The sequence below is a fragment of the Pleuronectes platessa genome, chromosome 7 (genome assembly GCF_947347685.1).
Source record: "Pleuronectes platessa chromosome 7, fPlePla1.1, whole genome shotgun sequence".
NCBI lineage: Eukaryota > Metazoa > Chordata > Actinopteri > Pleuronectiformes > Pleuronectidae > Pleuronectes > Pleuronectes platessa.
This window is the reverse complement of record NC_070632.1, coordinates 15,797,889-15,816,961: the sequence shown is the minus strand read 5'-3', so window position 1 is coordinate 15,816,961 and position 19,073 is coordinate 15,797,889. Positions and strand designations below refer to the sequence as shown.

Below are 19,073 nucleotides of genomic sequence, written 5' to 3'. Positions count from 1 at the left end.
ATAAGGGGATTCTGCACATACCTGTTGGCCTTGCTGCCAGTGTATAAATGGCAACCTCAACGCTCGGGGGGCAAACGCAAACGCACACGGACACACACTCACAAACACACACCTGCTGGCTCTGAAGATGAGTCACAGTCAGAGCAGCCCTGAGCTAATCCTCTCTACACAGCCTGAACTGTTTTAAATGGATAAAGCACTCATGGTGAGTTTCTCTTTTCTTTTTTATTATTTGATTGGACTAAAGAACCAGATAAGTTGAGACGTGTCAGATGTGTCCCCTGGTTTCAGGTGTCCCTCTCCCTACTTGGACTGGTCCTCCTCTCCTTCCCTGGGCATGCTTCGCTGAGCCGAGCGTCTGGAAACACCTCAGGTAGGATTTCCCTTTGGTTATGTCTTTAAAGCGCAGGTACCTGGGAGTTTTTAAAAGTGCATGTTCTCCTCCGTGGTGAACACAGGGTCTGTGTATCTGGGGTCTACATTTGTGAAGGAGGCTCTTCAGAGGGCGATGGAGCTCACTGATGCTGCTTACGCCCGCACCAGTGAAAGGTAAAGCATCCCGGGCCTCTATAGAAATATTTCAGAAAAAAGCTGCTGCAACTAATAATTAATCTCTTGACTTCTCCAGGGGGAAGAAGTCCCTGTCTGAGGGCACTGTGAGACCCAGTGACCTGCTGGCTCAGTTCAAACACACTGAAGCCAGAACCAGGACTCAAATCTGGGCTGCAGAGCTGCTGGACAACACGGTGGAGCTGATCAGAGAGATGGTCTACACTCACACTATGGTGCAGCCCAGCTCTCATGGTACTGAACAAAAGCACTACTCAACATTTTTTTTAGAACTCATCTAATGTGAAAGACCCTCCCTACAATAAGATAGATGAGATAAGTTAAGATAAGATAAGAAATTCACAACTGAAACACTAGCCACAGGAAATCAGCAGCGCAATGTGAAAAATGTAAGTAAAATTTAAACAAGTAAGAAAATAGCATTATACAATAAAAATTGAAATAGTACGTACAAGGCTTTTTTAATTATAGTGACTATGTGTTGTTTACATAATAGATGCAGGTTCAGAATAAAGAGTGATCACATTCCAGCTGTGGTCGGAGAAACAAAACACTTGCAACATACATGCACACATGTCAGGAGCGTGTCACTCTTCTAACTTTTGACTAAACTTTTTAAGCTCAGCACTATCTAGCCTGAAATGAGACGTACCAGCACTTTACCTGTTTTTAAATCATTGTATAACATAATGTTTATAGGAAAGCTTTTTCATGTCTGAATTTGAACTGGTTTTAATGGATGTTGTTTGTTTGTAATATTATATATTATAATATTAATAATACAAATGTTTAAAAACTTTTGTTACATTTCTTTTTTTTTCTGTTGTTTTATCCCTGTGTATTGTGTAAGCACTTTGAGAAAGTGCTTTAGAAATACATACACAAATTATAATATAATTTAACAATAATAATAATATAAGAAGAAAAGGTTTTCTGACACAAGACAAGTGCAATTTATCTGATAAACCACCCATAGCAAGTTTGATATTCATATTATTTTGTTGTATTATATAAGTTATCTTTTGTATCATTAGTGTCTTGTGTTATTTACTGTGTTTTCCAGAAGAGCTGCTGAGCGACAAAGATGTGGAGAATCTGCTGCAGGCGACCGGCTGCTCCGCTGAGCTGCAGAGACCCAGCTGTCAGAGCGACTGTGTGTCTGAGCGCTACAGATCCATCACAGGAGAGTGCAACAACAGGTCAGAGCTCACACAAACACACACACACACACACGCAGTAATCCAGCAGTGCTGTTCTGAGCAGAAGGGATATGTCTGTCATCTCCTGTACAGAGATCATCCCAGATGGGGCGCTGCAAACATCCCATATTCCCGCTGGCTGCCTCCTGAGTACGAGGACCGGTGGGGGACGCCCAGAGGTTGGGACCCAGATCACACCTACCACAACGTCAGCCTGCCTCCAGTAAGAGTCCTGCAGCAGCACACTGTCCTCCTCTGTCAGCTGCTGTCCCTCCATCCCTCCCCTCACCATGTTTGTTGTTCAGGTGCGGCTGGTTTCTCAAGAGGTGCTGTTCACTCACAACGACAACATCTCTCTGGACTCCACCCTGTCCCACCTGCTGGTGGAGTGGGGTCAGTGGATCGACCACGACGTGGTGCTGACGCCTCAGAGCCCCAGTACGGCTGCTTTCAGGACCGGAGCGGACTGCACACACACCTGCAGCCGGGACACGCCCTGCTTCCCCATACAGGTACACACCGACTATCAGCTGATTCTCAGAGGGTCTCGTTTGGGTTTTTGTTCCCCTGTTCAGTTTAAATCAAAATAGAGAGAAGAAGCAAAGTTATTGTTTTATTAATAAGTAGTGTGGAAGAATTAGTATGATTTAAAGCAAGACAACAGAAACTGTCAATGACGAGAAGCTGAAATAATAGTGATGTGATCAAGCAGGTGAAAAGTCCAAGAGTACCAAGAATTCAAAAAAAATGCAAGTAATGTAGAAGGATCACAATGTACTACATAACTTTAAAAAAAATAACATTCTTATAAATATAACTTTTTCCCCCCAGATCCCTCTGTCAGATCGCCGTAATGGCGTCCAGAAGTGTATGCCTTTCTTCAGATCTGCTCCCAGCTGCAGCGCAGGAGTCCTCCCTCATCGCCACAGAGAGCAGCTGAACGCCATCACCTCCTTTGTGGATGCCAGCATGGTGTACGGCAGCTCCACCAGTGTGGCTTCTTCTCTGAGGAACAACTCCTCTCCTCTGGGCTCCATGACCCTCAACCCCCAGCACTCAGACCAGGGGCTGCCCTACATGCCCTTCCTGCCTCGACAGCAGGCGCACCTGGACCCCTGTGGTCCTCGTAACTCCACCACCTCGGGGACGTCAGACAGATCCGAGCCCCGGCCGAACTCCACGTCCTGCTTTCAAGCTGGTGAGTAGATGTGGAGATTCATCCGTCCTCCGCAGGCTTCAGTGGAGACGCTGTTCATCGTTCATGTCTCTCAGGTGATTCAAGAGCCAATGAGCATCTGGGAATGATCGCGCTGCACACGCTCTTTCTGAGAGAGCACAACCGGCTGGTCAAAGAGCTGCACCTGCTCAACCCTCACTGGAGCCCCAACACCCTGTATCAGGAGGCCCGCAAGATCATGGGAGCCATCCATCAGGTAGTCTCAGCTCTACCTCCATCCTCCATAGGCACTTCCAGCCCTCTGACCAGCCTCCTGGTTCTTCTTCCAGATCCTCACATGGGAGCACTACCTGCCACAGGTCCTGGGTGAGACCACCACGTCCCGCCTGATGCCTCCTTACGAGGGTTATAATCCTGAAGTGGATCCCAGCATCGCCAACGTCTTTGCAGCTGCCGCGTTTCGTTTTGCCCACGTCACGGTGCAGCCAGTGGTGAACAGGCTGGGGCCAGGATACACCACAAACTCCCAGCATCCCCCACTGCCTCTGCACCACTCTCTGTTCGCCTCTTGGAGGGTTGTGCAGGAAGGTATAGAAATAAAAAACGCGATTGGCTCTGCTTTAATCACACGTGGTTTACTCAGCAGTTCTGTCTCCCGGTGTTTCAGGGGGTATCGACCCTGTGCTGCGTGGCCTGTTGCTGTCTCCAGCCAAACTGCAGACTCCAGGTCAGATGATGGTGGAGGAGCTGACTGAGAGGCTGTTTCAGGCACAGGGGGGGATGCCCCTGGACCTCGGGGCCCTCAACCTCCAGAGGGGCCGCGACCACGGTTTACCTGGTACTTTCTGTAATCTGCCGCACAGCAGAGAGTCACTTCATACTGAAAGTTTGCCAATGACTGTTTCAACAGATTGACTATGTTTATTAAGTAATGCTCAAATCAGTATTAATAAAGATGATTTGGTTGAAAGTTAGGCACACACAGAAAAGACAAGGAGCCTGGATTTGTTTAAACAGAACAAACTCAGTAATTGTTATAGATTTTATGAAAGAAACACAAATAATGTCAGCAGCTGTGAAGTTTGAGTCTGTTGTATGTTCACAGTGGAGATCTGCTGCAGGAGGAGGAGCTTCTCATTGCTGCATAGCTGCATTAGATTTACATTTCATGTGGTGGTGAAATGTGAACATACAATTCTTGAAAACAAAAAGTTCATAATATTTAATAAAAGAACAATCTTTCCATCTTTTGATAGTGAAATAGTTTATAAACTTTCGTTTGGAGTGAAATTCTGAATTGGCCATTTGATTGACCTCTTTGTATTATTTCCTGTTGATATAAAACTGTAAAGTATGCTTGTGAAAGTAACAGTGAAATAATTTGATATATAAAACAAACTTTATAGATTAACTATAACCTCTACAGCCCTCTGGAGCTTGAACAGCTAAATGAAACGCAGCCATCATAGCAACATCTGGGGGTTTAATGTTCCAGATGTTGGAATGTGTGAGCACTGCAGAATTCCTACAGTCATAAATTATCGTTTGAGGCAGAAATGTGTCTTCAAATCTCAGGAGTTCTCTCAGGAAGTTATCATGTGATCAGTTTAAAGAACACGCTATAATCTCTGAAACTGCCTAAAATCTCAGGAGTTGCCAAAATCCCCCGTTTGTTTTCTTTGGTCTTTCAAAAATGATTCTATTACTTATTACTGACATTATTAGTTGCAAAGTCATGTCACTATGATGAGTGCAGGCTTTTCAGTTAGTGATGAGACGAAGGGCAGCCATGGTCGGCTGTATGGATCTAATGCAATGAGCAGGGGCATTCATATAAGATCCCATAGTCCAACGAAGGTAAAGACGTGGCAGCAACAGAACTCTTTTTCACATTGAAAGGAAAACGTGTTTCTGAAGTAGAACCGTAGTTTAGGCCTCAGTTCTTTTACCAAGCTCTGAGCATGTGGCCTAAAGGAAAGGTAGTCTTCCCAGGTATTTAAATGTGTTAACCCTCTGAATGAGTTTTCCCTCAAGAGTGACCACTGAAGGGATGTGTGTTCTCCCGGTGTCTCACATCTTGACCATCATGCTCCCTCTCTCTGTCTCACCCCTCTCCTCAGGATACGGCTCGTGGCGAAGCTCCTGTGACCTCTCGGTTCCCGACTCCCCGTCCGATCTGGCTGAAATCCTGGGAAACTTCACTCTGGCTCAGAAACTCCAGCTCCTTTACGGGACGCCCCACAATGTTGACGTGTGGGTGGGGGCCATCTCCGAGCCCCCTCTGCCCGGAGGCCGAGTCGGGCCGCTCCTGGCCTGCCTGCTGTCCAGACAGTTCAGAGCCCTGAGAGATGGAGACAGGTAGAGTCCGCAGCTCATCATCTACTGATCTCACGACATGAGTTAACGCCACAAGCTAAAACCATCTGTGTTCTGTCCTGTGAGGTTCTGGTGGGAGAAGGAGGGAGTGTTCACCAGCACCCAGAGGAGACACCTCCACGCCGTCTCTCTGTCCCGCATCATTTGTGATAACAGCCACATCGCCCTCGTCCCTAAGGACCCGTTCTCACGCACCGAGAGCGCCCAGGACATGCTGGCCTGTTCCCACCCGCTCATCCCCCACCTCGACCTCAGCCCCTGGAAAGAACCAGACACAGGTGAAGACACAGAAACACGTTGTTGTTGATATTCCACTTGTGCTATTTCTTTCACTGACGTCTCTCCCAGATCCCGGCTGTGGTCCGATACCTAGGATTCAATCTGGTTACTCCCTCCTCTGTGACTCTGTGATTCTGTATGAGTGCCACTCTGGCTTCAAGCTGCTGGGATCTTCATCTGTCAGCTGTGATACGAACAAGAACCAGTGGAGCCCCGCCCCTCCAACATGTCAAGGTACAAAGACTAAACAGAGGCTGGTGACCCACCTACAGAAGATATCACATTTTAAATCAGCAACATAGTTTGTGTCTGACATGTAACAAAACCTGTGTTCATATTGATGGTAATATTCTTTAATATCTGCAGCAAAACTTCAAAAAGGTTGATTATTCTTAGAATTTTTGATATAAAGTGTATTGTTCACATGGAAACAATCACCTGGCTAGGTCCATTTGGTATCTGATCAGGAGCTTTCAGTACCATCACATAATTTTCCTAAGTTGTCATGTGTTCTCTCTCACTGAGCTTTACACATGGTCTTGGAGGCATTAGACAAATCAACCTACTCCTCTGTTTTATTTTAAGTCAAGAATGAACATGCAGTCTTGACTTCGATGCTCAAATGAAGAACCCGTTCAGGAAGTGTTCCAAAACGGGGGATGAAGAAATTAATTGAAATTGAAAATAAGTTCTTGATATGCTTAGACAACAGTGTTTTAAAATATTTCCATATAATACAGTTTTGATGATATAATCTTGTTTCTTATTGATTTGTTTTTGACCGACACAGATATCAATGAGTGTGAAGAACAGATTTCTCCGTGTCCACAAAACCTGGAGTGTTTCAACCAACCAGGTTCCTTCATGTGCTCAGGTTGGTTCAGATGCTCCCTGAGTTTCTGCCTGTTTGAGATGTTGTGATAAATGTACAATTCTTGAGATGCAGTTTTTTAACATTTGTTTTGGAACACATACAACATGTCAGAATCTGTCACCACTGATACTGAACATTGCTGTGTGTGTGTTTGTGTGTGTGCGTGTGTGCTATGATCCAGAGCCCTCGTCACTCTCTGCCATCTCTGTGGTCACTGCGGTGATAGTAGTGATCTGTGGTGTGGCCGTACTGGTGATGATAATGATCTGTTATCAAAGGTAAGGAACTGAAAAAAATGAACCTGATTAAACTATTTTAAACAAATATTTAGAAATCATATTGAAAGGAGCAGCCATTCAGTGTGTGTGCACCTTATTCTCTTGAGATGAAAGATTATAAAACTTGACTCTGTAGGTTTCCCGAATCTGAAACACTAAATCATTCAAGTCAGTGTACGCAGGTACATGTTAAATTAATATTTTGGGGGAAATTAATTTATTCCTGAAAGAAATATGTAGCAGCAGTTGAAATATAAATAGTATTTGTTGAATCCTTCTTTCAGATACTTCCCTGAGAAACAGGAGTTGGTCGCTGCAGCTTGTTGCCAAGGGAACGGTTAATCCAATATTTGTGAGAGTTTTATTGTCTCGACCTGTTAAAGTTATTGTGATGTCCTCAATGTTTTTGCAAGTTAAAATAATTATTTGTGGAATCATTTTATGTAGATGTGTTTATAACATTAAAACATTTTGTCATGTTAATTAATAATCTCACTAAAACTGAACAAATGAAAGTTTTACATCTTAAAGAATCCCTGCATTGACCAGACTGTTTATGATATGAGATATATATAGAGAGAGAGATATTATTTGTCCACTGACAAGGAAGGAGGAGGAAGTATTTAAACATTTTACTTTACTACTCTACTCAAGTAAAAGTACCACATTAACTTTTCTACTTGCTTTTAAATATAAATTTCAAATTTTTTAAGTATTTCAATCCAAACATGTGACAATACATGACAGAACAGATATTTACTGTTTATATATGTAGTGGATTAAAAGCGAAAAGTAGCAAACTTAAGTACACATTCATAAGAAAGTAACTTGTTGCATCCCACCACTGTCCACTGACTTCACTTCGAGTCACTCTGACCTTCACAACAGTGAAACTCTTTATTAGGTTCTGTGGTAATCTGTGTGATGAGGCCAGGCAAACAGAATAACAAGCTTACAAAAGTCTTTTTCAATCCGGAAATTAAAATCTTTCAGGAATGTCTGCACCAAAAACGGTCTCAGTGTTTCCTCTGTATCCGTGTGCCCGATTCCTGCTTACAAACCTGTTGGGCAACTGTGGGTGTGCGTCTGGGCGTGTGACCTTATTTTTAATCCCAAACCAATTGCGTGTTGAGAAAAAACAGGTCTCTGTGTCATGTATTGTCTTGTTTGAATGAATGAACTGTACAGCAATGAGTCATGACCTGAAACCAAAGTCAAACTGATCCATTTTACTGCCATCAGACTTCATACAAACAAGAGCTGTAAATCACACAAGGTACAAAGGTGAAACTGCCTTTGTTTTTACACTGGAGAACACAGGTAATTACCAGGATAAGATAAGCAGTTATTGCACTTTCTGACACAATATTCTTCATTTTTCATTTCAACAGATTGTCTTCCGTAAAAACTGATCTAAATCTTTACTACGAGGTACAACCAATATACAATACAATTATGCATAATATGGCTATGTGCTGCACTCATGCAAAGTCCTTTATGGCTTATACTGTACATACTGTTCATTGTAGACGTGCAAAACTACAGCTCCAACAGTTGAGCATGTTGAGATAAAATGTAATAAAGCTTGCTTATTGTCTGTTTAAACTGTAAGGCTGTCTCTATGTTGAATGGGATAATAATTCATTAATAATATATTTGATTATTAAGTTCAGGCTAATGGGAAACTGATTTTCCAGGTTCATTTATGTTTTTTTTAAAGAAGGCCTCTAAAACAAGTAATGTGGTGAGAGTGAATTAACATCCCGAGATAAAACATCCTGTTTGTGGTGTTTAACTTCATACCTGAAAGCAACTAGGAGTCGCTTAGAGACTGCACACTAATGTAAAAAATAAAGCTAACAACCGAAACATTGATCCATGGAAAGTACACAGATCTTACATGTGTCATGTATTTGTCCAAGTCTGTTAAACTTGAGGTAAGAGACCGACCAAAGCTTCTGGACTGCTTCCATCCGGGGCTCATCTTTCTAACAGACTTATGCCAGAAGCCTGATACAAACAATCTATCGTGTTCAGATGAGACGATGTGTTCACTCCACCTGGGAGGTTCAGAGCTTACATGATAAAAAATAAATGGAAAACAATTCTCTTGTGTCCTGCACTGTAATGGAGGAGTATATTTTACATATCTGGAAGTAACACAATCTTATATAAAATCGTGCTAGTTTTATTTCTTTCTGGCTCTGCTGGTTTAATTGAAAATTGCTTATTGCATACTGCAGAAGTGGCACTAGAACATGTTCCTGCTTCCCTTGTTGTTTGACCTCTGCTGCAGAACGAACGCCGTACAAGCTCTGCTACCAAATCATGATCCAAGGCCTGTTGTTACCACAGTTCAACTCAGCGTGTCTGAATAATAAAAGTCCTGGGATCGTGCATGCTACGTCGGGTGTTCCCATGTCCCGTCAGATCCTCTAACCCAGGTCAGTGAGGTAGAAACCTAACTTGGCCACAGTCATTTCTCTGCGGAAACTCATCACCTCCCAGAACATCTGCTCAGCTGGAAAACAGCAGAGAGACAACGACAAGTCAATCGGCTAAATCGGACATACTTATATAAATCAAATGGCCAAGGAATAGGAAAACAGGCCCCTGATTATTTATTATTTCAAATGTAAAATACGTTAACTTACCATTGTGTCTCACCAGGCCCTGTTGGATGTAGCGGATATAAGTAAAAAAGTTGCAAACTGCTGTGATCTAGAGAGGAGAAATAAGGACAAGGTTACATGGAGGAGCTCTCAGCAGCAGTGTGTCTAGTCAAGGTGACAAAGAAGTGATAGTTACCCGCGCTCGGCTGGAAGGAGAGATGTAATAGTAGCTCCCCTTGTCACCGAGTTTAATGCGATGTCGACAGAGCCGTGAAACGCCACTCAAGGCACATTTTCTACAAGTGGAGAGAGATCAGCTGTCAAGAGAATCACAGCCTCAAGACACTGACACACACGGTCATAGCAGATACTTAACATTGCTCACAGAGAGGCCACATTTATAGAAGAGAGCACAAATAAAGAGGTGCACAATCAAAGATAGTTAGTCACTGTGAAGAGCAAGAGGTTATAGGTCACATGAATGTAAACTCAGACACGTGCACAGCCCATCTGGGTCATTTATTTACAGATTTGTTTACAACTTTTCAGTTGTCTGGACAGGCAGGTTTCTTGTCATGCTACAGTAGTTTGTGTTAGTGCAAAGCTCAACAGTTTATTACTTCTTTGGAGGACTTACGTCTCTATTGCTGCCCTAAACCCACTGGAAAAAAAGATGTTTAAGTCAGACAGTGATTTGAAATGTGCCCACGGTAAGACAGTGAAAAGCGTATAACCATAAAATCACCCGTGAAGAAATCAAACCCAAATCCAAGTGAATTTTAGAATTGACTTGGCTATTGTTTAGCAGTGTATGGTGACAGAGAGGAGAGGATGATAGTTAATGTTTAGACGTGACAACTCACTTGGGGCCTCCGCACTCTACAGCTGAGGCCTTAACCATCGGTAAAGCTGACAAGGCCACAGGCTCGATGGTCAGGGAGTTGTTTTCCACGGCACTCTGCACCAGCTGGGACAGCTGTGGGGAGCAGGGATTAGAAACAATGTTAACTTGACTTCACACACTGAAATATGACAAATACAGCAACATAATATTTCTGGCGAGAAGCAGTGGGATCGTGACCTCGGATCTTATGAAGGAGAGACAGGGTCCGATGTCTTCTCTGTAGATTCGTCTCAGGAAGGCGGAGGAGCGCTCGAAACTCGGATGTTCCTTCCACATCAAGAACTCTGCATAAAGAACTGAGTCCATCTGCAAACAGAAATGTGGAATGTGTCAACCACAGACGCTTCTACCATACCATACCATACCATGTTTAACATAAACACCATAATAAGTTGCTCTTTGAGTATTCCATTCATGTTCCTGTTGACATATAACACAGCAAGCTCTGATTATGATCCACGTCTACATTACATCCTATTTTTAACTTGTTTACACTTGAACTTAGGGCATGCATTGTCCAGTAGTTGGTAATTATTGTATTTGGATCCCGCACAATGCTATGAAAACTCAAATTGGTTGTAAGAATGCAATTAATGTCCAAATAATGTGACTAAGATCCGAGTACTCCTCCTGTCTAAATTCAGTTCATGCTTGTTCTAAGTATGACCTTTTACACAGCAGTATCTTATTCAGACTATTCTCTTAATTCGGGTTAATATAAGAATATTGTTGTCCATGTAAACATAGTCAGTGATGGTGCTGTGCGCAGCTCAGGGTTCAGTGTCTTGCTCAAGGACGCCCCCTCTACCCCCTGAACCACAGGGCTGGTATTTGTACCAAATCTCATTGCAGTGGTAGACTGATAAACTGACAGGGTCATCCCCAGACCGATGGAGCTTGCCAAAAATATAAAATACAGAAAGGAGAGTTCCTTATTTAGTTAATGAATAAAACATTATGAGGCTGTTATTCGCTTTTGAACTTGCATGTAGCAGGAAGGACGTCACTTTCCACACAACTAGTGCCTCTGAGTTGTTTACACCTCCTTCAATATTCAAAATGAAAATTCTGTCTCTGCTGAATATTTCAGCTCTTTAAAGAGCACAGCAGACATGTTCTTATAGTAAAGCAGCTCTCCATTGAAAAAAGTCTCATTAGAAGGACCAACTCATTCTGCCACTGCACTGCATTTTAAAAAGGAGATAATGACCCATAAAAACATTAAAAACAAAGAAATGCTGACTCACTCTGTACAGGAAAAACTTGCTCCCTGTCCTGGTAAATTCAGATAATTACAGAAAACAAATCCAGCAGCTAAAGCTAAAACTCCAGGGAGCCTGGCTGAAGGGATGCAGTTACCTGTCTGCTGCCAGTGTCTAAACCCTCTCCCCGCTGCCGCCAGTGAGAGTCATAGGTCATACTGACAGACTGTCCGGGAACCAGGCAGAGAATCAGAGAGAGGAGAGCAGGAACAGCAGGCTGAGAGAGGAAGAGACACCAGAGACAGAGAGGAAGAACAAGTCAGGCAGAGGTTAGTAGTGAGAGAAAGAGAAAATAAATCAAAAAGCTGAAGAACAAGATAAGAGAAAAGCTAGAATAATTGATGGGAAAAGAGAATGCGCAAGTCCAAAAGTGCAGAAATGTAAGGAGAAGAGAGGAAAGTGTACAACACTTTATTAAGGTCACCTCTCGGTCCTCTTTGGCCACAGAAGCAGGTTCATGATTTCCAGGTGAGGATGGAAAAATACCGCTCGCACTCTTGTTGCGAACGTGTCCCCCGACGTGCTTGTACGCCCCCCTGGCTCCCGAAGGCTGCAGCTGTGGATGCAGCTGGCGGTTCGGTGAGGAAGGTGTGGATGTCAACACCAGAGTCTTCAGCGCCGTCACCTCTGCTTGCAGGACGTCAATCTGGGAGTCAGACACAGAACATATAGAGGGGAACAAATAAAAAGATGATGGGAGAGAAATCAGTGGCATCAACAAAACACTATTTATGTCCTCTTGTTCACAAAATATGTCTTTACTGCAGCCTATTCTGAGACAAATCAGAGATGGATTCATGAGTAGTTTAGGAGAGTATGAGGATTTTTTATTGGACAAAAGGTCAATTCATCAGACATCTCATGTTCATGTTTGGACAGAAACAAATAGGAACAACACACACCTTCCCTTGAGCCTCCTTGAGCTGTTTCTCTGCTGCTGCTTGTTTGACGTTTGCTTCATTCACCATCTTGTGAGCTTCCTGTACACAAGTGGATACTTCAACACAGGCTCAAAAACAATACAAGTTGAAAAAATCTGTATGAACGTCCGAGACATCTGCTTGTGAGGTTGTTATTAATTCTTCACTTGTGCAAAAAGTTAAAATCAGTAAAATGTTAAAGCTGCACTATTAAATCTTATTATTCGCCTGGGAACAGCAGCTGAGGACACAACTGTGAGTGTGATCACAAGATAATATCCTGACTGTGAGCATTATTCTGGTATTGACCTTTAAATGGAGACATTGTTACTCATATAGCTATATCACTGATTCACTTACATTACCCCAATTTCTTATAATCTGTGTGGAATAATGTCTTTCTCAAAAAATCTGATCATTACCAGGGCTCTAATGTTAGTCCAACATGAAACCGATGACCCCAGAGAACAATCATCTGACTCTGCAGGTTTATTGTTTTATATGCCGTGTTTCACCACAACTTTTCAGCCTCTCTGCTATCATGAGTGCGACTTCCAAAAGCAGCAGCAGCCATTTGTTTTCAGGGAAAAAGTTAAAGTCAAGATTTGATGGAGACCAAAAACTGTGATAAAAGCTGACAGCACATTGGATAGAATTCACCTGGTGGACATGAACAAGACTCCAGATGTGTGATAATATTGCTCTGTGTCTGCTGGATGAAGAATCTGTTTGCTAAGAAGTTTGACTTAAAAAGTTACAGCTTGCATTAGCTGCCCCAGAGCAATGCATATTTGAAAGACTAAAATATTAGTCTAAATGTTAATGTTTTGGCTACAATGAAAATCGTAATTATTAGGACTTGTGCATCCCTCATCAGCAGGGCCGGAAACTCAGGTCAAAGTGCACTCAGCATGGAGCAATGATAACTGCTCACCTCAAACAGACTGGCTGTGAGCTCCTCCAGCTCCTGCTCCAGCTGATTCCTGACTTGAGACAGACGCTCGCACTCCTTATCTTTCAGTTTCAGTTCCTGATATTTGCAGGAGAAAAGTGTCACAACCACATTGAACAAGGAAGAAGAATTGCACTGTCAACTCTTTTTTTCAGGTCAAAATATGCTTCTGTGTGTTTGAAATGAAGTGGGTTACAACACCCTCTCTGCAGCGTCCAGCTTTTCCCTGAGGATCTCTGAGCCCTTCTCTCGGATTTCTTTTTCTCGGATTTCCAGTGAGGGGCTGCGGAGCCGACAGAGGTCGACATGGTCTCTGCCGGAGGTGGACCCAGCCTGGCCTCCTCCCTCCACTCTGGACTCTGGCTCTGGATCCAGATCTACCAACCTGCACAACAAACAAACAAAATAATGAATATGGTTAGTGAACATGAAGGTTTTCAAGTTACAACTAGGTCCACTATCTAAACCATTTATCCTCTTGGGGGGTGCGGAGGAGAAGGAGCTAGTCCCAGCTGACAGTGGGCAAGAGGCGGGGTCCAGTCTGGACAGGCCGCCAGCGTATAACAGGACCAACACAAAGAGGAAGTCAGAGGATCTGGAGAAACCCAGGCATATACAGGGAGAACATACAGACTTCATCATTCCCTGGACCTTGCTGTGAGGAAACAGTGCTAACCACCGCACAACGATGCCACCCATCTTCCATTTTATATATTAAATATATATATTCTTTTTTTTATTTTCTAAATGGTAAAGATTCCTAAGATGGTATGAAAAAGACATGGAATTGAGGCTTGAACAAATACAACCCAATATACAGAGCTTTAATTAAGAAAATAAAGATAGTTTATGCTGCACATCTTCTCTGCATTGTTCACTCTTTTCAAATCTGTGAATATCGGCAAACAGACACTGGGAAGTCTGTTTGAGGCTCATGTCAGCTGATACTCTATCGGCCAAGTATCGGTCGGACACTAACTTAAATGATAATGACTGATTACTCCACAATTATTTTGTTGTTTGAGTCCTGCCCTGTTTGTTAGTGGCGTACAACATTGTGTTTGTGCATTACCGTCAAGATACCTCTGATATAATACATTTGAATGCAGTGTTAATGTTTAAAGTTCATAGGGTTACGGTACAAGGCACAGATTCCCCAGAGTCCTTAGAGTCAATGATTTACAGATGGACGGACACAGAGTCAGTTGATGTGGAACATGACACCATCAGTTCATTAGTAAGACTGGATCTGTCATTAGCTTTTATTGACTGATACACAGAACCAGAGAAGTTATTGATCAAGATTTACCTTTATTCCAGGAGTGCATTAGTCTTAGCTAGGTGTTCCTAATAAACTGACAACTGCAGAAATGTCAGATCAGCTCATGTTTCAAACATGAAGCTAAAGTCCTGCCTCAAAGGAGTCCCAGACCCCTGAGGGACCCGGACCCCTGAGGGACCCGGACCACCGCCCCGGACCCCCCGCTACGATCCGGCAACGTTTCATTTGAAATACTTTAACTCGTTGGTCACTGCTGTTGTTGTTTGAGAAGTTTAAGGTGAAAGCAAATGCTAACAGTCATTTAGCAGCACGGTTAGCCCGCTAGTTAGCTTCAACTTTTTTTTCTTTTTAAATATGGAGAGGTTTCCCCTCAGCGTCCGCCCTTACCCCGTCAGTGTCCTGGACAGCAGACCGACACAGCTCCCTCCCTGTCTCCTCTGTCTCCTCTGTCCCCTCTGTCCTCCAGCTGTCCTCCTCTGTGGCCAAATGATGGACAAAACACTGCAGAAAGTGAAGCTTCGCTGCTTTCACTGAAACTAATCGCAGCTGTTTTAAATCTCGGCAGCCAGCGGAGGAATGCGGACGCTGACGTAGACACCGACAACAGCGACGGTCACAAAAACACGAGAAAGTTTGAAATGAAGAGCAAAGAGACAAAGACGTCAGACAGGGACACGGGGACAGATGCTGCTCCTGACGTGTCTCTCATTGATTTACTCTCATCTCCGCGTTGTTGATCCCAGCGAAGAGAGGGAGCGTCTCTGCGCGTCCGCCTCCACACACACGTCACATGACCGCGCATCCACTCCCAGATGCCTGTCCGGAGACCCCCAGCCAAAACCTCACATACTCATATAAACTCATGAACTCATATAGTCAAACACTAATATACTAATACACTAATACACTAATATAATCATATACTCATAAACCAACATACCCACAAACCCTAATACCCTCATACCCATATACCCATATACACATCCATGACTAAATGTTTATTTGGTACTCAGGAGCGCCTGTAGAATATGGGCCAAAAATGTAAAAAGAAAACACAACTTTATTTAATTTAATAACTTGTCAAGAGATTCTTTACAAAATTGTCTAGTTCATTATAAAAATTTTTTTTTTATTATACTCGTAATAAATGTGAACGCTTATAAATGTGTTGCTGTTAGAGTGAGACTTTCATTCATCTTCGGTGCACTCATCTTTGTTAAAATGTCCAGTGTGTAAGATTTCGGTTAAAGGGATCTATTGGCAGACAAATAATCTTAGTGATGTTTTCAGTTATCTAAATTGTATGAATTTTTTTTTCTTTGCTGACTGGTGTCCTTCCTCGCTTTTACAGCGAACTGCCAAAGCAGGGTCCCCCAAGATATCTAAAGCCAAGCAACTTGCAGCTGCAATGAGAAGGGGCTTGATACAACTGCACAGAAAGTTCCCCAAATGAAAATCCTGTTCTCCTGCATCAATGAGCGGCAAGCGTGGCACTGCGGTCAAGCCAGCTGACACAGAAATTCTACTGCGCGCATATACTGACATGTATGGTAAACGCATCCAAAGCGTTTTTTCAAAATAAACTGTTGACATGGAGCATATACAAAAAGAATAATTGAAAAGGAAATGGCTTGGATTGTATTGAGAAGAAGTATATATCGTCTCAAGTTTCCTTTTTATGAATAGCATTTTGAAAAAACAAAATAAAAGTCACACAACATGTGTACAATCAAATCAGTTCATTTCTGGATAGTTCTATAAAAACCCTTTTCTCAGAGTGAGACTGATATGCCTGTGTTGAGGACCTCCCTGACTTCCTACATACTGAATATTAAACATTTTACTGTATAGATTAAGAGATTTTTCAAAGTAAAACTGTTTGATATTCAGTATTTAAGTCGTCAGAGAGGTCCTGAACACAGGCATATCAGTCTCACTCTGAACTTATTGAGCAAAGTGTTTTTATAGAACTTTGAAATATCCAGAAATTAATTGATTTGATTGTACATGTGTTCTTCCTCGAGTACTCCGTTGCCGTCCCCCTTTCTGAGCGGTTTGGGTTTGGATGCGTTTACCATAAGTGTCAGTATATGAGTGCAGTAGAATTTCTATGTCGGCTGATTTGACCACAGAGATGCGAGTGTCGGGTGAATTGACCGCAGTATAGCGTGGCGCTACGGCGAAGCAAGAATCATCGACAAGGACAGGAGGACTGTCAACCAGATGATGGCACAGGCTGGTCACCAGTTTGGAGGTGAAGTGATACAGCATCCACTCCTGAGGTCTTTCAAGAAAAAAATCTATCTACCTGACGGAGTGCACACCTCCGAAAAGAAACCATGTCTTTCTGTCAGCGATGCATGGAGTCCTGAGAAAAGTGCTTCTTCTACTAAACTCAACTGACTCCTCCCTGTGAGAAAGTTGTTGAATGCAAATAAATTTAAATAAAACAAACTTCCTGATCGATCAGGAAGCAGTGAACTGAAAACACTCTGTCAGAGTCCTAATGTTCATATGACTCGTAACCTGGATCACAGGATAATGGCCGCCATGTCAATAAGGTAAATTGTAAATGGATTGTAATTATTTAGCACTTTTCCAGTCTTAGAGACCATCCATTCACACACACTCATTCATCACTTTACACACACAAAACAGCAAAATAACTATATTACAACATTGATGATAAAAGACAGTGCCTTACATGACCGGAGAGGTGTACCAATGTTACATCTCTCAGACAGGATCCGATTAATAACTAAATACATGATCATAAGTTTGTCACCTAAATCCTTCAACAAAAAAACGGTACAAAAGAATGTGAACTAGTTCATTTGTGGAACTCGGAACTCTTTAGAAATTGAACTATGAACTAGTTCTTGCTAAGTGTGAACTGGCACAACACTGCCCACCACATATCCAGCCAGCACCCACCCACATACACTACCTAGCCACATACGCAGCTATCCACCTACATTCAAAGAATTCCATACCAAAACTAAATGGGTTCTTCCCTAACCTATACCACATCCTTCCACAGGGGAAATCTGTTAATTTGTTTTTTTGTAATCTTGCTTACAAACCAACCATTAAACCATCAACCACAGAGACAGAGGTGAACACATAACCTCCTTGGTTTAGGTAATAACTCCTACTCGTCACAAAAAGTGTTTCGCTCCTCCACTCTGAGTCAAACACCAAAGAATGAAACAAACCCGTGAGTCGACAAGCAAATCATGTGGCACAATGGTAACTGAGTGGTTTAAGACACTGATCACACTGTGTAATCTCTTCATCCCTGGTTTGAGCTCAGCCAGGGACCTGAGTTGCCCTCATCCCCTCCATCAGTCTCTGTTCATTTCCTGTCAGCTCTCTACTCCTGCAACTCTAATAAAGGACAATAATGATATCAAAACAAGCCCTGATCTGATTGAAGAGAACCCACAGATTGAAGAATGACTCCTGGTCGCTCTTTATTTCTTCACAACAGTCGTCTGGATAAGATTTGAGATGAAAACACAGGTCAGATCTGCTGGCTTGCACTTTGCTCACAGAGAGTAGATGTTGTGCCAGAAAAGTGTGTTACTCACTCACATATAAATATATACATTAACTCTCTTTACTATAGGTGGTGGAAGGTCCTTATTGTGACACCCCAAAGGAGCATAATTATATGAACACATCCATTTGATTTCTTCTACCTGCTTTGTTTTATTTCTCATTATATTGCTACTGTTGCATTTTATTCATATTTTGACTGCATCGTTAAGCACCTTGTATTTGCAACTACTAGTGCAACTATATGAATGAACCCTGATTTGATTTAATGAATCTTTCCTTATCCAGTGCAGCAGACAACCATCATGTTTATGTCATTCTCTATGGAGAGTAGGGAACCAGTAAAACCCTCTGTATTTAGCCCAGATTCAACACTCACCGACCAACCTCACATCCCTGCTCTGGTTTTCTGCTGCTCCTTTGTCTGGTCGCTGTGTGTCCCAGCACATCAGGTGTCCCGAAGAAGACAGCAGAGGAGTACACTTGTATTCCGGACCTCCCCACCTTGAGGACTTCATATCCGCGGCTGGACGAAGCTGAGGACGGTGGAGAGGAAGAAATCTGGACACTGTGAAGTCCTTCCAAAGCATCCATGTGTCTCTTTCAGGTCAAAGACTTATCAGAATACTGGTAGATATCTCCAGTGTATATTCACTTATATACAAATATGATGACCTTGATGTCTGTCTGTCTGGACCTAAAATACAGAAAGGAAAAAGTTACATTCTGCAGCTTAAAATCACATGAAAAATACATGTGTAGTTTAACAAACTTTCACAGAGGACAGCAGAAGACCTCCAGAGAACAGAATGTGACATTGTACCTGGGTA

At 42.7% G+C, this 19,073-nt stretch overlaps 2 protein-coding genes across 3 annotated transcripts; one reads left to right on the top strand and one right to left on the bottom strand.

Moving 5' to 3' along the window:
* Positions 1-187: 187 nt before the first annotated feature.
* Positions 188-7,345, top strand: epx (eosinophil peroxidase). Its single transcript, XM_053426439.1, has 17 exons — positions 188-205; positions 292-373; positions 459-549; positions 629-804; positions 1,637-1,769; positions 1,863-1,992; positions 2,075-2,281; positions 2,601-2,967; positions 3,042-3,202; positions 3,276-3,534; positions 3,614-3,784; positions 5,067-5,304; positions 5,389-5,600; positions 5,671-5,835; positions 6,392-6,475; positions 6,657-6,753; positions 7,038-7,345. The coding sequence occupies exons 1-17, from the start codon at positions 188-190 to the stop codon at positions 7,093-7,095; spliced, it is 2,649 nt and encodes an 882-aa protein (XP_053282414.1). The 3' UTR covers positions 7,096-7,345.
* A 622-nt stretch (positions 7,346-7,967) lies between these two features.
* On the bottom strand, positions 7,968-15,206 carry rab3il1 (RAB3A interacting protein (rabin3)-like 1). 2 transcript variants are annotated; one of them, XM_053426953.1, is made up of 11 exons: positions 15,073-15,206; positions 13,605-13,788; positions 13,386-13,481; positions 12,434-12,511; positions 11,956-12,177; positions 10,447-10,575; positions 10,229-10,341; positions 10,003-10,026; positions 9,562-9,661; positions 9,408-9,474; positions 7,968-9,274 (listed from the first exon to the last, which is right to left on the bottom strand). In XM_053426953.1, the coding sequence occupies exons 4-11, from the start codon at positions 12,497-12,499 to the stop codon at positions 9,189-9,191; spliced, it is 807 nt and encodes a 268-aa protein (XP_053282928.1). In that variant the 5' UTR covers positions 12,500-12,511; positions 13,386-13,481; positions 13,605-13,788; positions 15,073-15,206; the 3' UTR covers positions 7,968-9,188. The 2 variants fall into 2 exon arrangements, with proteins under 2 accessions (XP_053282928.1, XP_053282930.1); XM_053426955.1 differs by lacking the exon at positions 10,003-10,026.
* Between the last annotated feature and the right edge of the window lie 3,867 nt (positions 15,207-19,073).

Bases quoted from the DNA above. Each gene is read 5' to 3' on its own strand.
- rab3il1 (XM_053426953.1), bottom strand. From the start codon at position 12,499: ATGGTGAATGAAGCAAACGTCAAACAAGCAGCAGCAGAGAAACAGCTC. The intron at 12,178-12,433 runs GTGTGTGTTGTT...TCTGACTCCCAG, and splicing joins TCAAGGAGGCTCAAGGGAAG to ATTGACGTCCTGCAAGCAGA. The intron at 9,475-9,561 runs GTAACTATCACT...TCTCCTCTCTAG, and splicing joins CTCCTTCCAGCCGAGCGCGG to ATCACAGCAGTTTGCAACTT.
- epx (XM_053426439.1), top strand. The intron at 805-1,636 runs GTACTGAACAAA...GTTTTCCAGAAG, and splicing joins GGTGCAGCCCAGCTCTCATG to AGCTGCTGAGCGACAAAGAT. The intron at 2,968-3,041 runs GTGAGTAGATGT...CATGTCTCTCAG, and splicing joins CACGTCCTGCTTTCAAGCTG to GTGATTCAAGAGCCAATGAG.